The sequence below is a fragment of the Coccinella septempunctata genome, chromosome 7 (assembly GCF_907165205.1).
Source record: "Coccinella septempunctata chromosome 7, icCocSept1.1, whole genome shotgun sequence".
Lineage (NCBI taxonomy): Eukaryota > Metazoa > Arthropoda > Insecta > Coleoptera > Coccinellidae > Coccinella > Coccinella septempunctata.
In genome coordinates, this window is record NC_058195.1 from 11,399,135 (window position 1) to 11,418,465 (window position 19,331).

General features: G+C 36.1%; 2 protein-coding genes across 6 annotated transcripts in view; one reads left to right on the top strand and one right to left on the bottom strand.

Annotated features, from left to right (window-relative positions):
• Window positions 1-11,565, top strand: part of LOC123316297 (NAD kinase-like) — a 62,064-nt gene extending 50,499 nt beyond the window's left edge. For 4 of the 5 annotated variants that reach the window (XM_044902305.1, XM_044902303.1, XM_044902306.1 and 1 more), the window contains 4 exons: window positions 6,209-6,338; window positions 6,393-7,055; window positions 8,752-8,834; window positions 10,747-11,565. In XM_044902305.1, the coding sequence (XP_044758240.1) occupies window positions 6,209-6,338; window positions 6,393-7,055; window positions 8,752-8,834; window positions 10,747-10,957 (1,087 nt within the window). In that variant the 3' untranslated portion in view covers window positions 10,958-11,565. Of the gene's footprint in view, window positions 1-6,208; window positions 6,339-6,392; window positions 7,056-8,751; window positions 8,835-8,978; window positions 9,062-10,746 lie in introns of all 5 variants that reach the window. The other variant, XM_044902302.1, reaches the window with a different exon arrangement.
• Window positions 11,566-12,944: 1,379 nt separating this feature from the next.
• The window catches only part of LOC123317166, a 53,601-nt gene continuing 47,214 nt past the window's right edge, over window positions 12,945-19,331 (bottom strand). The window contains exons 2-3 of the mRNA XM_044903556.1: window positions 17,610-17,818; window positions 12,945-13,913 (exon numbers count right to left, since the gene is read on the bottom strand). Of these exons, the coding sequence (XP_044759491.1) occupies window positions 13,290-13,913; window positions 17,610-17,818 (833 nt within the window). The 3' untranslated portion in view covers window positions 12,945-13,289. The remainder of the gene's footprint in view (window positions 13,914-17,609; window positions 17,819-19,331) is intronic.

Sequence of the window (19,331 nt, forward strand, 5' to 3'; positions counted from 1 at the left end):
AAGACCCTGTATATGGTTGCATCATTTACCACAATAGAAATAATGATGAGTATCTGTTGTGCTGCTCCTTACCAAAGGGGCATGTTCGAAATTGACGTCTACTATGTAAAAATCATCCATAAAGACGCTGTATATGGTTGCACTTTTAACCACAGCAAGAATAATCATGAGTATATGTTGTGCTGCTCCTTACTAAAGGGGTATGTTCATAATTGACGTCCACTACTATGTTACAATCATTCATAAAGACCCTGTATATGGTTGCACCATTTACCACAACAAAAATAATGATTAGTATATGTTGTGCTGCTCCTTATTTAAGGGGCATGTTCAAAATTGACGTCCACTATTATGTTACAATCATTCAGAAAGACCCTGTATATGGTTGCACCATTTACCACAACAAAAATAATGATGAGTATATGTTGTTCTGCTCCTTATTTGAGGGGCATGTTCAAAATTGACGTCTTCTATGTTACAATCATCCATAAAGACGCTGTATATGGTTGCACTATTAACCACAACAAGAATAATCATGAGTATATGTTGTGCTGCTCCTTACTAAAGGGGTATGTTCGAAATTGATGTCCACTACCATGTTACAATCATTCAGAAAGACCCTGTATATGGTTGCACCATTCACCACAACAGAAATAATGATGAGTATATGTTGTTCTGCTCCTTATTTGAGGGGCATGTTCAAAATTGACGTCTCCTATGTTACAATCATCCATAAAGACGCTGTATATGGTTGCACTATTAACCTCAACAAGAATAATCATGAGTATATGTTGTGCTGCTCCTTAATGAAGGGGCATGTTCATAATTGATGTCCACTACTATGTTAGAATCATTCAGAAAGACCCTGTATATGGTTGCACCATTTACCACAACAGAAATAATGATGAGTATATGTTGTGCTGCTCCTTACTAAAGGGGTATGTTCGAAATTGACGTCTACTATGTTAAAATCATCCATAAAGACGCTGTATATGGTTGCACTATTAACCACAACAAGAATGATGATGAGTGTATGTTGTGCTGCCCCTTACTAAAGGGGCAAGTTCAAAATTGACGTCTACTATGTTACAATCATCCATAAAGACGCTGTATATGGTTGCACTATTAACCACAAAAAGAATAATCATGTTGTGCTGCTCCTTACTAATGGGAAATGTTCAAAATTGACGTCCACTTCTATGTTACAATCTTGATAAAAACCATACATATGGTTGTACTATTTACCACAGCAAAAATAATGATGACATTCAAAAATAATGAGGCCTACTCTGCTCTATGAGTCGAATGGGTACTAGCCACCCCTGTCTGTCATCGGTTCTAACTTCAATCTCAATTTTCTCGGACTTTTTTCGTCAATTTTTGTTTTTACAGTAAGCCAGATCTGAACAATGGAGCCCAATTTCATCCTAATGCTCATATACTGCGCAAATTAACAGCAATTTCGAAATTCCCATTTGTCTTGGTCAGCGGAGCAGTATAATTCATCTATCGAAAACTAGTAGAATCTCGTTTTTCATACCGTCGATGCGTAATATTGATCGTCCCATTTCATATTCTCGAATTTCATTAATAATGAATCGTTTGTTCTGGTAGAATTTACTGTTTGACCTTTGTTGACAACAGGTTAGGTTGAGGGGTTCGCTAATGGACAAAATCCGGTCGACAGTTTCGGAGTTATAGGTACAGTGTGTTTCTCGTAGAAGGGTCAATGGATTATATGTCTTACTAATTAAAAAAAAAATTGAAGTGAATCATCAGTACGATAGTATTTTTTAGGGGTTATCCAAATTTGCTTACAATAAACTATCGAATATAGGCATGAGAAATTATGATGGAAAAACACTTTTTTCAATGAATATATTCTTCATTTTTGATTTCAAGTTACAGACTGTATATTGAATTATTATTACCTTGACTTGAATTGTGAACAAAGTACAGTCCATGTTGCCATGATTATGGTTCTGTGGAAAGACATAATTGCTAAAAAGATGTGTAATTTGAAAACCGCGACTGTTATATTGATTTGCTGCTGAATGAAGATTAAGAATAAGTGGATGAATTTTTTTCATTTCATCTGAAGGTATACCGAACCAAGAATAGTTGATCTGCTATTCTGCATATTTTTTTATTACGTATATCGGATAGATCCGCCACTGATTTAATCACATAATTGTCGAGCAATTAGGAGGACTTGAATTCTATTAATTGATGTAATGATAGAAATATTGATTCTAGGACTGAACACGTGAGGCACGATTTTGAATCTTAAATGGAATAAATTCATATAATTAGTCGTTTTTTGATATAATTCATCCTGAATATTATATAATATTATATACAGTTTTATAATAGATGCATGGAATTGAATGATTTTCGAATAAAGTTTCTCATTGAGGTTATGAATCTTTTCCGAACATAAAATTCCACTTAAATCTTCCAGTTCCTTCATTAGGTCCATTAAATACCATAAAGATACCAGAAATTTAAATAACTCAAATCTGAAAAGTAGGAATATTTAGCCATTTTCAAAAATAAACTTCTTATTTCCTCGTTATTAGATATTCCAGAATAAAAAATATCTATGAAATAGATATTTTAGATTGAATACAACTCTATTTCAAACATCCACATATGTGTAGTATCAGAGATTCAGCATGTTATTCTGAGGGGAATTTTGTTTTTTCAGGGGGAGGGGGGGCATAGGTCATTGTTGAATCTTAAAATGGTTTTATCTTTTTATCAAGTCCGAATCGTTAAAAATGAGGAGAAATTTTTTTTTTTTTACCTCAAGAATCTACTGTTAAAATATACGTGAAGGATCTTCCAAATTGCTTGATTTTGGCTGTTTCTGGTACTTCTAGACTAGTTAGGTATACTCTGTACAAGACTCACCTTGTAAATGGTTGAAAAACTGATAGTTTCTTATCCTAACTAACTAATATATTCCTAGAAATTCTATTTGAAGATTTATTTATACTTACTAAGTGTTCTGTTTTCTATGTCACTTAGTATAGCTATACAATTCGGATATTTTGTTCACATCTTTACATTATTGTTTCCGATGTCCCATCCTCCCATTGATGTTCTTATTCCCATGGAATACAAGTACCCATGGCCTTCGAGCTTAGGCAATCGATCAAAATCCGGTTGCGTCTACATTCTTGACCCCTTTTTCGGAAAGTCCCATTTTCTTCACGTATTTTCCTTCGGTTTATCGTCAGTTTCCACACGCTGTTTGTGCAACGGACGAATGAGAAGGTTCCGCGTGAATTCCCACGACATATGAGCGTTTTAGAGGTGGCAGGTAATTGAAGAAATTAACTTCTGAGGATATACGGACGATTTTGAGGTCGTCAGATAATGCGACTATCTGTTTCAGATTTTTTGTTGAGAATATTGATGAGTGGGCCTGATAAAGGGGAGATTGTTTCTTTCGGTTGTTTGTTTATACTAGGGAATATTTCTTAGGATGGTTATTATCAAGAATAAGTGTCATAGAACTCATGGAAGACAGTACCAATGAAGTATTGATAGTTTAATGATTGTACCTCATATCTAAGTGAGGCTAGAGTCTGTGGTGGATGTCCCAGACGTGTTCTATGGGTGAAAGATCGGGAGATCTAGGTGGCCAAGGCAACTAATCGACTGATCGTCTTCAAGATAAGCCAATGTCATTCTAGCTAGCTACATGTTCATCATCTTGTAGGAAAATTGGGTTGGGTAGTGTCTAATTATAAGGAAGGGTATGTGCTACCACCAACTGGGTGAAAGGCAAGCCTTATTGCTGTGGTGAATACCAAAGGTGACCTACCTCCATAAGCTGGCGTCCTCCGTACCATAATTCTGACAGTATGTTGCACATGCCTTTCCACACAAAATGTGGATTTCGTCTTCAACATAAAGATAGATAGACTTCCTGGGTATAAGCTTTGTTAGGTGAACAAAAATTATCGACCAGTTCTTTCGAATAGTGCTGGGTTTGATACCAAGAAATATGTTATGTTCGTCAAATAAACTTACTGAGGGTGCTACAACCCTCAGAGATGGTACATAGTTGGTGCAAGTTTTTCCTAGGTTATTCCAAGAAATAGCTTTATAGTTGGGGAGCCGACGATGCTAAATCGGGATTTACTTGAGCGTTGTGGAGACCTAGTGGATTTTGAAGATTAGATGGTAGAAAGAAAAAAAGGTTCTATGATGTATGCACTTTCAGCGGTGGGGAAAGCCTCTGCAGGGTCTCAAAGATGTAAAAAAAATCGTCAGGTGTACGTACTCGAGCGTGTCAGATTAAGATACTGTATATGCCCTACGTGTCTCTGATAATGAATTCATGCTTATCTGACAGTTTGTGCGGTGGGATTGGCCGTACGGAAGTATTGAAAATGGTAAAAAAGAAAATTTCCAGCGTGTCAGATTTTTGGAGGATATGTTAATTGGACCCAAAGAAAGCTACTTTTCAAGGGACTGACAATTTTTACTTGACGAAAGGTCACAGCAGTCCTATAAAAATGTAAAAAAAAAAATCATTACTTGTACATAATCGAGCGTGTCAGATTTTCATAGGGATGGTAAATCTCGGTGTTGTAGACGTGTTGACCTATTAATCTGACACTAATCAGGGGGGGCTTCTTAATCTGACACTTTGAAGATGATAAAAATGCTTTTTTTTTCGAATTTTCCCCTGCCTGTAACTCTAATCGGTTTTTTTAATTATGAAAGTTGTAGATAATAAAATTCTACAAAACTTTTGTCTGAAGCAATTTTACATACTCTTCACCGTTCTCGAGTTAGAGGGCGATAAGGGCGAGGAGCTTAGCCACACATGCGAAAGGGCAAGGTCAATGTAGAATCCCAGTCTAATCTACCTTCATCCAATTGTCAAAGTGACAAGGTATTTCTATGATGACAATGACGAAAATTTTAGTGTTGTCTCTGACTGAACCTTATTAGAATGTTCTATTATCCAACGAGTGAATTTTCGCTTCAGCATGTATCGCTAAACACCTCGCATTAATCGCCATATATCTCAAAAACGTTTGAACGTAGAAGAAATTGCTTAGGACAAAATTTGTAAAAATAGTTATGCTCTACAAATTCTATAATGAATGCGAAAAAGATTTGAAGCCCAGGGGAGGAGATAATTCAAAAAAACTGATTTTTGTACCTTTATGGCTAATTTCTATTGTTTCGGCTTGCTAAAACTGTAGGATTATATTTTTTCCGTTATTCTTGAATCCTTAGCTTCAAAATAAGAAAAAACGCCACCGCGCTCGATAATGTACACGTGACGTTTTTTTTTTGCAACTTTGGCGCCCTCCCACACATTTTCGACAAGCTTAAATTGTCAGATTAAGAGAATATATACTTTTCAACATGTAATTAACCACATATATCTTAATCTGACAGGCTCGAGTATGTACAATGATAGTTTTTTTTTACTATTCTGACAGGCTGTCCAAGACAATTCCCTCTATATACAGGTCTAACTTTTGGTAGAGGTACTCTACAGGATCCAAGGTATGTCCCCTTATATTAATCTGACACGCTCGAGTAAATTCCGAATTTCCCTCTTCGGCTCCCCAACTATTAAAAGTAATATAATTCTATACGTATTTTCTAAACATAATTTTAAATAAAATTTGTCGAAGTTCATAAGGATATATGCAACCTTCTCATGACTTCCCAACCACCATATACTTTTTTCTCAGAAAACATCTGATGGTTGTTTGTTGTTAATAAGAAACACGAGAATCGACTTCACGATGTTTTTATAATTATCTTATGACATCAGATTATCTCAATATTCATAGGTTATCCTAATGGGGTTTCGATCAGAATCAATTCGTTAATACTCATTATGAGTTATCAGTTGCCAATACATCTTGTCCGGCAGTTATAATGTTATTTGATAAATGTTATCGAACTTGACACAGCTTGGCGATAACTGTACGTCAGTTTGTTTCCTGCGTAAAAAATACTAGGTATATCGAAAATTACTCAATTCCTTATCTGATTCGTGAATTTTAGCAGAGTATATATTTTTCGAGTTGATGGAAGGTCATTCTCTAATCATTCGAATATAAAAGGAGAGCACCTAATGAGAATGGGTCTAGCTGAATTTTTTCCGATTTTGCATGGAGTACTTAAGTAGCATATTTTAAAGATTCTCGAAATTATTTTTTTCCAGGACGATCCAAGACCCAGCAAGTCAGAGACTCACATGGTACAAACCTCCCCTCACCGTCTTGGTGATCAAGAAAGTCCGTGATGTGGCGGTCCTATCGCCATTCGTTCAGTTGGTCCAGTGGCTCATCCAGGTAAATATCCACCATTACGTGAAAAATCCAGAACTCACCTGCTTTTTTTTTTAGGAAAAAAGGATGGTCGTCTTCGTCGAGGCTCAGGTGATGGAAGACAGCCTCCTGGACCAGTACACCGCCTTCTCGACCATAAAGGACAAACTGATGAGCTTCAGGGACGGCAAGGACGACCTAACCGATAAGATCGACTTCATAATATGCCTGGGAGGAGACGGTACCTTACTCTACGCCAGTCATCTATTCCAAGAGTCCGTGCCGCCTGTGATGGCCTTCCATCTTGGCTCCCTCGGGTTCCTGACGCCCTTTCAATTCGACAATTTCCAGGAGCAGGTGAACAACGTCCTCGAGGGTAACGCAGCGTTGACGCTAAGGAGTCGATTGCGGTGCATAGTGATGAAGAAGGACCTGAAAGGCAAAGGGGATGACGCTCTCGCCAGGAAGCCCACGAATCTGCTGGTGCTGAACGAGGTTGTGGTGGACAGGGGTCCATCTCCTTATCTATCGAACATCGATCTTTTTCTAGACGGCAAACATATCACTTCGGTGCAGGGTGACGGTGTTATTGTTAGTACGCCTACCGGGAGTACTGCATACGCTGTTGCTGCAGGCGCGTCTATGATACATCCTAGCGTTCCCGCCATCATGGTGACGCCTATTTGTCCACATTCCCTGAGTTTTAGGCCTATCGTGGTGCCGGCTGGTGTAGAGCTCAAGGTAAAAAAGGTTTAGTTTCCTTATTTATACGTAGTTTGTTATATTATTAGTTATTTGATGCCGTGAACGAAGGTATTGGTAGGATGAATGGATGTGGTCGAAGGCATCTGGTACAATATTCTCTTCAGAGATTTAAACATTAGCTTTTTCTCCAAAACGCCAACTGGTGACTTGATGATGGATAATTAGGTGTTGGAAGTCCATGGATTTCCTTGGCTCAACTGTCAATTGTCTGTAATGGGATGCTATAGCCCATTTTGCATCCATTGCAGAAAAGCTGAGATTTTTGTTCAAATCAGATCCTTCTTGATGAAATCAGAACTTGAAGACTCTGGAGCTTGGCACCAAACATTTATTGCAACTCATTGATTTCCATCCAGAACAAAGAGACTTTGGTCTCTTCTATAGATGCAGAGTGGGACAGAGACGATTGACAAGTTTGAAAGGGCTATAAAAAATTGTGAAAGTTTTATGATTTAGTTTAAGCTACTCATCATCTTTAAATGATCCCAAAGAAAGAAGTCACCCAACGTCTCTTCTCAGTGAGGCCAATCTCAGTGAGGCTTCGTTTTTGTCTCAAAACAGCTATTGAATTCGAGCTGTATGGGCTGTAGCTCCATCCTGCTGCAACCAGATGTCACCCAGATTATGTTCTTCTGTTTTTCACAAAAAAAATAATTTTGGTGGATATATGGGGTATCCGCGCCATGGGGAAGCCGTCGATTACTCTGATTTTATTTACTTTACAAAAAAGAGTTTTGAATAAAATTTTCCTCTTTTTAAGTAGAGCATCTCCCAAAATTATTTAGAACTATAAAAAGTGTTTCGTTTTTTCTGCACAACTATCAACTTCGTTGTTTTAAATGGAACACCCTGTATATTTTCACATTTTTTAATTTCTTGTTAAATTTGAATATGAGTTTGATAACACAACTATGTCTGAAGTCTCAACGGTTTTCGAGAAATTTGATTTCTTATTAATATTTTGACAGTTTGAGGTACTTACACAAAGGACTATAACTCCGCCCTTTTCTTTGTAATTGATTCAAATTTGGACTAGTCAATAAATGATACACTAAAAGTTTTCTTTGTAAATAACCATATCATATACAGGGTCCACGAAAACGTAGATCCTTTATGGAAACAGAAATTCATCAATATTTTCATTTTTTTAAATGACAACCCATATTTTTTTCTGTTCATTATTTAAAACAACTAAAAGCGAACAAAAAATGTTCAAATAATGAACAGAAAAAAGTTTGGGTTGTCATTTGAGAAGATGAAGATTTGGATGTATTTCTATTTTGATAATGGATCTACATTTTCGTGGATCCTGTATATAATATGGTTATTCACAAAGAAAATTTTCATTGCTTCATTTATTGGCTAGATACAGTCCAAATCTGAATCAATTACATAGAATAGGGACGGAGCTATAGTCCTTTATGTAAGTACCTCAAACTGTCAAAATAGTTCATCCTAGACCAAAAATCGACATTTCTTTCATTCTTTTCAACAACTAACCGATTTAGAAGATTTTTATTTTGAAGCTACTCTCATGTTCCTAAGCTGAGTTTGTCCATTTTATAGTGTTTATTAGCCAGTGATAGCATGCTATTGTTTTGGACCTCACTGTTCCGAGAATGAAGTGAAAACCCCTATGTTCATTGAAAGCCACTCTAAACCACTTTTTCAGATCTCAGTCTCACCGGATAGTCGGAACACAGCATGGGTCTCATTCGACGGCAGGAATAGACAAGAATTACTTCATGGAGACAGGTACTGCTACCATATCAGACGGAACAAAAGAATGCACTACCACCAATCGGCGTTTTTTTATTTTTCTCGTATTTTTGCCCACAAGCCCTAGTGGGGGATGAATTGTGTTGTATTTTAATGTTCAGCCATCGTTTTTATTTGCAGATAACTCCCAGTAGTGGAAGTAGGAATTCCTCCTATGTCTGTTTCGATGGACGCCATCATCAGGAACTGAAACCTGGCGATAGGTATTTATTTGCTTCACGTTGGGCCGTTGAGTGAAAATTAATAGTTTTTTGAATTGAAAATATTGTTCGGGTTATTTATTCATATGATTATTGTTTATTAGTATGATTGACTGTAATTTATGCATTCAAAACCTTGAAAGCATGACTCATTAAAACGAAACTGCATTTTTTCTGTTCCGGTTTTATTCAATCGATTAGAAGAGTGAGTAAATTATGTTGTAGTATTCTGGAAGATGAGGATCTGTAGGTCATTTCATTTTACCAGTCAAAGTTTAGTGAAACCCATCGAAATAGTTCTTTCTGAAAAGGTAGAGACTACTGAACACAAAAACATTAATTTTCATTCAACTTGGAAGCTTAGGGGTGCGTTCATTCAATTCATCGTATGAATTGGTGGTAGTGCATTCCTTGTATATAACACTCATTACTAAACCACCTATCAAAAGATAAGAATATTGGTGATTTCCGAAAATGCATATTTTCCGTATCATCTCAATTTTTTTTCGTTTATCTAAATATACCTATTACGATTATGAAAACGTCTTCTAGCTCATCGAGAAGATAGTTTCCATCAAGTTTCATCATTTTTTGTGTGGGAAGTGCATTTTAATGATCTTCAATGAGGTCGAGAGGTTCTAAAAAATTTAAAATGAAATATTCATCATGCCAATAGCCAATACAAGTTTTATCCGATTACTATACCAGCAGAGTCCTTTTGATGCCTAAGGCTGTTCGAACACAAGTGCAAGTGGCCAATTCATTCAATTTGAGCCAAATTGTGATTTTACTTTTACTCTGATTGTTTTATCCAGTGGAATAGTTCGTCTAAGTCCCAGAAGTGGTAGACGACGAACTACGACGTCAAAATCTATCTCTTTCGGGAGCAGGCCTCCTTTCAACACTCTCAGAATGGCAAATTGACATGTCTGAAGTCTTCGACATGCCCCAAGACTTCAAGGACTTCAGGACAGCCAGAAGACGTGCCCAAGAAGTCAATCTAACATCGAGACCCTTGTTAAGAATTCCACACTCAGTCGTGAACACAAGCGACAATGATTATAGTGGGCAATGAAGCGGCTACACTGGCGAAATGGACCTACTCTTTACTGACAAGTCTCACATAGAGAAACCGTTCAAAAAGTCCATCCATGGTAGGACTGATTTACTCATCAGTATGTAATTCCAAGAACCATCAACTCCCAGACATATGTTGATGTAGTTATCAACGGTGTAATCCTACGATTTCACGCAGCTATTGGCGAATATTTTGTTTTTCCGAATGATAATGCTCTGCCACGTAGATCCTAGCAGGTCATTACTGGTGAAGAAATCCAGGGTGTTTCACATCTGGCATTATGTCCAAGATCCCCTTATGTAAACAAATCGTGGAGGCTTACGAGTAGAAACGGTTTGAAAGATCCCTTGATTGATCTATTTTCTTAATAACTTATTGGAAAGCATACTGGGAAGATGCAGCCATTGGTAAACCGTATGGAATACTAAACCCTGTAGGGCTCGCCAAAGCAGAAACCCTTCTACAGAGAAGTGGTGCATCTGCATCCTCCACCATTTTGAGAGCTCTCTGGATACTTGTGGACACTTGTCACTTGTTCCTGTTAGTCGTCGTAGAATTCTGATTAATCCCTCCTCCCTTTTGTATTACTAACTTTTTAATTATCCTGCAGTCTGAGGGTGACCACCTCCATCTACCCAGTACCAAGCATCTGTGCGCAAGACCAAATATCCGATTGGTTTGACTCGCTGGCGGAGTGTCTTCACTGGAACGTCAGAAAGAAGCAGAAGCACCTTGACGAGCTGACAGATCTCACCCATTCCAGTTCGAACGATACTCTGGACTCGCTCGACCAGAGCGAAACAATCGAAAAGGACAACTGAAGCAGGAAGTGGAAAATGTTGATTTTTAGTATTGCGAGTCATTGCTTTTAAAGTTTTCTTTACACAAGAGTACCTTGTTTCCATCAGCGGGGCAGGAACCCCGTTGTGGGGACTTTAAAAGTCGGTTTTATATGTTTTACATGATCACGTAATCAATTGGCACGCCCAACGAATTAAAAAAAATTTAAAATAGGCCCACAGTATTGAATTTGTTAGAGTTGGTGCGAGTATTGCAAATTTTATCGATCGGTTAGGTTAATTTTAATTTATTGATTTGTTTTAGGGAAATGTTTACAACTATGCAATATTTTTAGCAATCTTTTGACGAACTGTTAGCACAATATACCAAAGGTTCGAAGCACTCAACCAGGGCAATAAGTTGACCGGGAAATTCAGTTTGCCAACTTTTAATACGAATTTTGTGGATAAATCAGTTTTATTTTTGTACTCAGGTTAAGGTTAGACGGTAATGAACCGGAGTAGGAGTTAATAGTTGATTGATAGGACCAATATTGTGCCAGATTTTCATTTTAGAGAAATTTCCTAGTTGTTGATGTTTTGTGGGATCTGAATATTGAATTTTTGATAAATTATATGTATGTATTGTTTTATAGTGTTTTATTTATTTATTTTTAACAGGTTATCGGAGATTATTTCTCAAAAACATCCCCAATTTTCTCTTTCAAATATTGATATTCAGTGATTGAACGTAATGCTAATTCTTATGGATCAATAAATTAATTAATTCCCAATTGAAGCAACTATTGACTTTACTTAGAAAAACTGTGGTTGAACTACATATTGAATTGTGGGTTGCTTTCAATCGATGAAAAAAGGTGATTTTTATGTGGAAATGATGCTGATAGTTGGGTTTAGCATTGAAGAAGTAGAAAAAGCTTAGTCCACAGTCGTTCTCTGATTCAGTATTTGGTAAGTATACATTATTATGAGAAGATGCAGCAAATTTCAATTGACCTGTGAGTTATTCACACCTGTATGTGAGAAGTGAGAAGAATAATGATTCCATTTCAAGAAAACTGGAAGTACTTCATTTTATTTTGCTATATTTCGTAAGTTGGAAAGCAATTATGGATGAAAAAGTTGTTGTTATACAAAATTCTAATATTTAAGGGAATTCGTTGTGGGACTTTGAGTATTATTCAAGTAGTGGCGCTTCCTACCACTATTTTCTTGAACTAAGTTGTATGGCCCAAGGAGAAATCTGCGCTCCATGAAAGAACTTTCATTACTCACAAACAGATGACGCACCCTACGAATTTATGTACGGAACCAGCTGAGAAATGTTTCACCTCAAAAGCCATACAAGTGACGTCCGAAAAACTTCTTGATATATGAATATCAACAAGTGTTACGATCTGAATTGAACTAGGCAATTTGCCATCGTCAAGACAACTAAATGGATGACGTTCCATCGAAGAAGAGCAGATGCTGACCATGGTGTTGCTCTGACGAAGTCTTACCAAATTACCATAAGGGTTAAGCAAAATATTGATTAGCTTCAAGAATATGTGAAATTCAGTGACAATTTATTAAGTTTGGTACGAACTCCGAATGCACATTTGTGCATTCGCTGATATTTCATGGGCATAACCATTGGAATTTTCACTCCAATCATTTTTTTTACTTCCACTATACGTGGGGAACTTCGAATATTGCAAAATTGATATATTTTTTCAGAAATCCGTACTTAATGGTACATAATTTTATGAAATAAATCACCTCAAAAATTTTCTGTTGTTTCTTAATTCAGAGATCTATACATATTTAAAAGTCAATCACAGTCATATTGTGAATACTTACTTCACAAGAATTGAAATAAATCAATTTTCTGATTGACTTTGAGAGTAGATCTACTTTTTACCTTATCGCCAAGGCGATAGCAGAAAAATCCAAGTGAAAATTGGATCTACCCTCTTCTGCTTTGTGTTGCTGGAATTTATTTAGGTTGGAAAAAAAGCATTGCAAGTAATTTAAATAATTTATTTTTCATTATTCCATGAGAATATACGTATTTTATTAAAGTAGATCACTACCAAAGAAATGTGAAGAAGAAATTCAACAATAACTTATAAAATCATGTGTTCAATTCGTAATTATTAGTCTCTTATTATTATTACATGGCAAATCCATATTTTGGTTTCTTCAATCTCACTAATATTTGATGCATTTAGTATCTTTCGTAAAAGTCAACAATAATACATAATCAATAGGGATATTTACAAAATTCAGGGAATAACTACAGTATATACACAAAAACTGAGGAAAAAACAAGAAAGCTTAAGTAGGAGTGGTTGTCTTTAGATTAGATATTTTACCTGGTCGATATCTGATAATTTTTAACGCTCAAGAACTGCGGTTCAGAACACATAAGTCTATTTCTTTGGACATTTTTCTCGATATTTTTAATTTCTTTCGTGTCTGTCTTGTTCTCGAAATATTTACATATTTCGCGCACAGCCACGTGAGGTCCGACGTTGGACAAATCGTGCATCGACCTCGCACGTTTCGTCTCCACGTCGCTCTTATACGAGACATCTTCAGTGCTCCTCACTTTCCTACCGAGTCGGCAGAGCGACTCGAAGAGGACCAACTTCTCCTTCACTGGGACGTACGTTTCGACGTTCTGGCACTTCTTCAGGATCGTCTCCACCGTTTTCTCCTCGACGACCTTGCCGGCTGCCTGACCTTTAACAGTGGACGTTGGCACATCGTTGGTGTGCATTTCAACTATCCGTGGACAATGTTTCTTGAGCCTTGTAATGTCGCTTCTGGTCGTTTGGTCTTGGGGGATGTAGGGGCAGTCCGGTTCTTTGTTTTTCGAGACCTCCGTTAGATTGAGGATGTCCAGGTATTTGACGGCGAAGAGGGGGGTTTGTCTGATCAGTTCTATGGCTATGGCCTTCACCCATAAGTCGAAATGTTGTTCGGTCGATGTCTGAAAAAATATTTAGATGAATTAGCGTTTTAGCATTATTATATTAAAGTATATGAGTGTGAGTCTTTGACTCGTACAAATATTTTGACAGTAGATCCTTCAGATCGAAAGTAACACTTTTTTCCTATTCGGCCCTGATAAAAAAATAAGCAATTTTAAGTTTTTTTAGTGAACTGTGCCACCTCTGGAAGAACAAAACAACCTTCAGAATAACAAGCTAAATCTGTGACACTACACATCTGTCTATCTTTTAAACAGAGTTGTATTCAGCCAAAGTACCCAATTTTTCAAATTGCACAGCTACATTTTTATTTTTGAACATCAAATTACTCGAAAACGGCGTATTATACGAGAAAATATGAAGAATACTTTTATTTTACAAAACGTTCAAAATATTCAACGTCCAACTTAGTTTCAAGAATTGGGTTCTTTGAATTTTTGGTATTTTTATGGTATGTTTGTGAGATAGCAAACGCATATGTATGTACAGCTATTTGATTCGAGTGCACAGAGTAAGTTATAGCACAAAAAACCCCTGAGGTTGCATTATATGGATGTATGAGAAGACATAGACTTCCACAAAAATTTTAATGTAATTTTGACAACTGAAAATTCTCATTGAAACTGTCATACACAGCTCTGATTGTTTAACCACGTACATATACATGCACGTCGCTGGATCTAGGGCGAAACCTAAATGCCAAGTGAGAGATAAAATCGAATTAAATTGCTTTCAGCGCAAAACAAAGAGCCTAAGACGCTGTCAATTTACCAGAATGTCTGATAATGCTCTTATTCCTTCTCATCAATGGCCTGCTTTGTGTTAATCGAATGAGCAGAACAGGCAGTATTTAAGTGCCCCCTAATTGATTTAATAACTTCTGAATGTGGAATCTGATATACATTTCTCCTACTGCACTTTCTTGATGACGCATTACTGGATATGGTGGCTCTAAATGAAATATTTGTTTTTAATTGTTTCATTTGGTTTGGACGCCGCTCCGTTTGAATTTCAGTCTGCGTATTTGAATATTGTAACGTCCGATGTGTCTGGCACACAATGCAAATTTTTTCTCATTACTTCCGAAATCATCCGAATACTTCACTGTCACAAAATATTATAGTTGAATGACTCAGTTAAAAGGGTTGAATTGTATATTCTTATAAACATTATAAATTCGCATTCACTTATTGGGAGCATTTTGTAAGTCTTGAGTTAGCAGAGGATCAATTTTTCTTCCAGTCAAATGAAACGATAAAACAATTATTGATTATTTTATTTCGTCTGACTGAGGATTCATAGTATTATCATTCTCTATAACAGCTCTCAAGTTCGCTTTATCACATCAGTTTCCGTTTCACATTGAAATAATATGCATGGAAGTGATCAAAGATCATAACCTGACTCCTGAGCTGATGAATTGAAAAAGGCAGCCATAATCAATACGAAAACAAATTGATGTCTTCTTTCAAAACCCTGTAACACGTGTCATCGGAGACTTCAATCAGTTGAGATAAAAGCCGAACATTCGTATTGTTAATTGGGGGTTCTATTCTTTGGTTAACTCCTTACTTTTTTCTTTTTGTTTCTAGTTTACCTACTAGATCCTAAAGTCGCTGCAACATTTATCAATAGACTATTTTTACCATCCTTCTATTTTCTTCCTATTTCTGAAGCAATAAGATTCAATAATAAATGCACGTTGATAAATAAAAACCATGCAGTATTCTGTTTTGACAGTTGGTACAGCAGAAGATGCAGTATGCTGTTTTGACAGTTGATACAGCAGAAGCAAATAATTTTTTTGAACGCACTTTACATGAAAAGTTGGGTAATTTCAAAGGAAAATTCACAGCATTTTTCTAAAAAACACTGAATACCCAAGATATGAACTGTGTGCTTTACCCATTACTCACTCTGTATATCGTGATAATTTTTCGTTTTAATGGTTCGTGAAAACGAATTCTCACGCACCGATCTAGATATCAACGTACAAAAACAAAGATCTATTCATTATTGGCCACGAACACGCTCAACCCAACCGATAATTCCATTCATGATTTTTTTTCTATCGCAGGTCGACGCCTTTCCCAAAACATTTCTTTCGAAATTTGTTTTGCCTGATTCACCGGTTATATTGTTCTTTAGGGATATCTTATCTGGGAGTGTTTGATTCTTAAATAGGTGAGTATGCCCCGATATACTGATAATGAAGTTTGATCAGTGACAAATCTTTCATGGATTTAAATCCTACAATTTGGAACCCGTATAGACCTTCAGATAATAATGGAAATTAGGGAAACTTTCCCTAGTAGGTACGAGGCTACCTCAGGAAGTTAAAGAATTGAGGGGATGATCAGATTTACCCAACGATCAGATCAAATCATCTTTGAGTCTTTCTATTACTTTGTGAAAAGTAAACTGCGAAAGTTTCAGGTTTCGTTGAATTTTATCTCGTTTATGTTTCTGAAAATTTATCATAAAAATCATACGACAAAATTATTTCTCCTCTCACTGCCTGTAGTCAGAATTTTGTCCTATTTCTAGTGAAAACTTCTGCAACCACAACGAATGACCCCAAATATATATTCAATCTGATCATCTCAAGTACCTATCCCAGTTTACCCAAGATACCAGCAATTAGAGAGCAAGATAGCTAAGGTGGGTGTATCTGTTTACCAGCAGATTTACTTCTAGGTTATGGTAATATAATTGATCCCACTTCTGACAGGTGAACTACTACGCAAGCGAGTAATATGACATTATTATGCGAGTAGGATCATCCTACTCTGGCATTTTTACGCTAGTCTCGTTTTTTAGAGGACGCCTAGTATAGTTGGGATGGCATTACTATTCACGGCTATCACATAGAAAATTAAATAACGTCTGAATTGCTAAAAACAGGCTATGCCGGCAGATTTTGATTCTATTATATGGAAGATCAGGTTATAATAGGAATATCGACCTCATTCATTGGAATCAGGTTTTGAGCGTGGTGTTCTTGAAGGTGTTGAAGAAGAGAACTCCTTCCTAAGTGGTGAAAAGATTTTTAGCGAACGAATGTTTTGTTGGCTGTTTACAGGGTAAGCAAAATTCGAAGGGATTAAATGGTAGCTCTGTAAGTGTAAGAGCTAGGGAAAAATGGATGGCATGTTTCCGACCTCAATTTTCAAAAGATTGTTAATGGTCAAAGCAGATTTCCTCTATCTTCTTTTGTTTTCAAGTTATAAGTGAAAATTCATTTTTGGACTCTTCGTACTAGTGCCTCTATTTCGTAAAGTATCAGTGATATCGAAAAACAAATGTTACCTTCTAGAGATATTTTTATATGTAGAATGCGGTGACGTAGTTAAAGATTCTTTTTAGTCCGCCACTTCAGTGATATTGTGATAACTTTTATTTTTTAAATGTAAACCCTGCGTTATTCTTACATATTCCAGTCCCATATTTTTTTCTGATTCAGAATATATAACATACGTCGTATCTCTGATTGTTCTTCCAATAAAAAAACTCAAAAACTATTTCGGTCTAGTTGGCAGGTCATTTCATTGATAATATGATAATGAACTGTATGCTGCCATTCAATCCCATCGAATTTTGCACACCCTGTATATTCGAATCTGTAATCAATTATTGCTCGTATACGTATTTATCGCTATTTCTTCAAAGATATTTTTTTTAATGTTATATTTTACCTGTATGGTGAGAACAATGATTGGTCCTTTGGTGAGCGCAAGACTGTTAACAAGTGGTCCAGCTTGTAGACTCAGCTGCCTCAGTGGCAGCCTCAGAGTGGGTAGAGAATCATCTGTTCTTCGGGAGGACACAACCAGATGTCCCCCTCTGACAGTGACTTTTCTTGGCCACCAGTTTTTTTCGTGGCCGCATTTGACCAACAGTTCCCCTGCAAAAAAATGATATTTATAGAGGGTGATTCACGTTGGCAAATCACAAGAATGTTATCAACTTCATGCAGTTCAAATTCCAAAGCTGTCAGTTTTCTGTTTATTATATTGGTTGTATTGAATTCATTTCTTTGCAGCATGTCTTCTGAAGGAATAATGCCTGAGTTCAGTTCACTCGTATTTTTCTTGAAAACACATACTTTTTCAAAGGCCAAGCCGATATTGGCGTGACTAATATACAATACGATATATTTCACCTTGTAGAGTAGAAGGAAAGCCAGTGAAGAGAGAGTAAATTACAGATGCCACGTTAAGGATTACTTATCAATTTCATAAGAGAGATTGCAGTTAGATCACCGAGCGATCGATTGTAACTGATAACGTTTATTAGAATTTCTCGATTTTTAATAAAATATAATTCAATACCAATCCAATAATTATCTTTGCCATTGTTTGCAACAATGATTCGTATTAATTCCATGTGATTGCATCATATCATCAGTGGATAAAATTAAAAATTGCAACAATAGAACTCCACGATTAGTTTAATCCTCCATTCGTACTCATATGAATTGCAGTTTCGAAAAAAAATTGTATTTACTACAAATAGAAAGCTGAAAGTAATATAGAAAAACAAAGGACAAGATGGGACGGTTCAATGAACCAATTGCATTCACTGTAGTATGAAATGAAATAAAAACCTGCTCTAATAGAATGAAGACAATTCAATTCTTGGGCTTGACAATGAACGATTAAGAAATAATTTGTCGATCTCTTCCATTGTATTTTTCTGAATCAAATTGACCACTTCCAATTCATGAATGGATTTTCACGCCTGTTTGAACTTTCACATGTTTTGGGATAGGTCGAAAGAATGCTGATATCAAATATTGATTTTTGTTGTATCGGCACACACGTTTAAGGACATTTAAAATTGAAAAATTACTCAATAATTCTCTGGTTCAAGGATAGCTATATTCGAAATAACTATTAGTTAAAAGATTATACTCTTATAATGTTTATGAGATATGTGATTTTCAAGTGATATATAGATGGATAGATGAAGTTTATTTGAAGCGAACATTGATTAAAATTTACATCAAATATCTACAAATTTCAATTCAAATAAACATATATATATATATGCTTCAATTAATTGATTAACAAATTCAAATTCAGTTGTTATCAACATTTTACATCAAGATCCCCCTCCAACTTTTCGATGACGTATTACACGAATTTCAAATTTGAATATTCGAAAGAATCTCAAACTTTTCCCTTATCTTTTACGAATTGAATGGATTTTTAATCCTTTGAGACACTTCATCAGTTGAAAAAAAAATTCCAATTGTTTAATGAATTTTTCAATGATTGAACATCTTCGAAAACTTTCGAATGGAAATCGTTCGATAATTTCCATAGTTTCTTTGGCTTTTAAACCACCATTTAGAATAAAATCCATAATTCTTCAGGGATATGATATATATATTTTTTGATAATTCATTGTTGTCC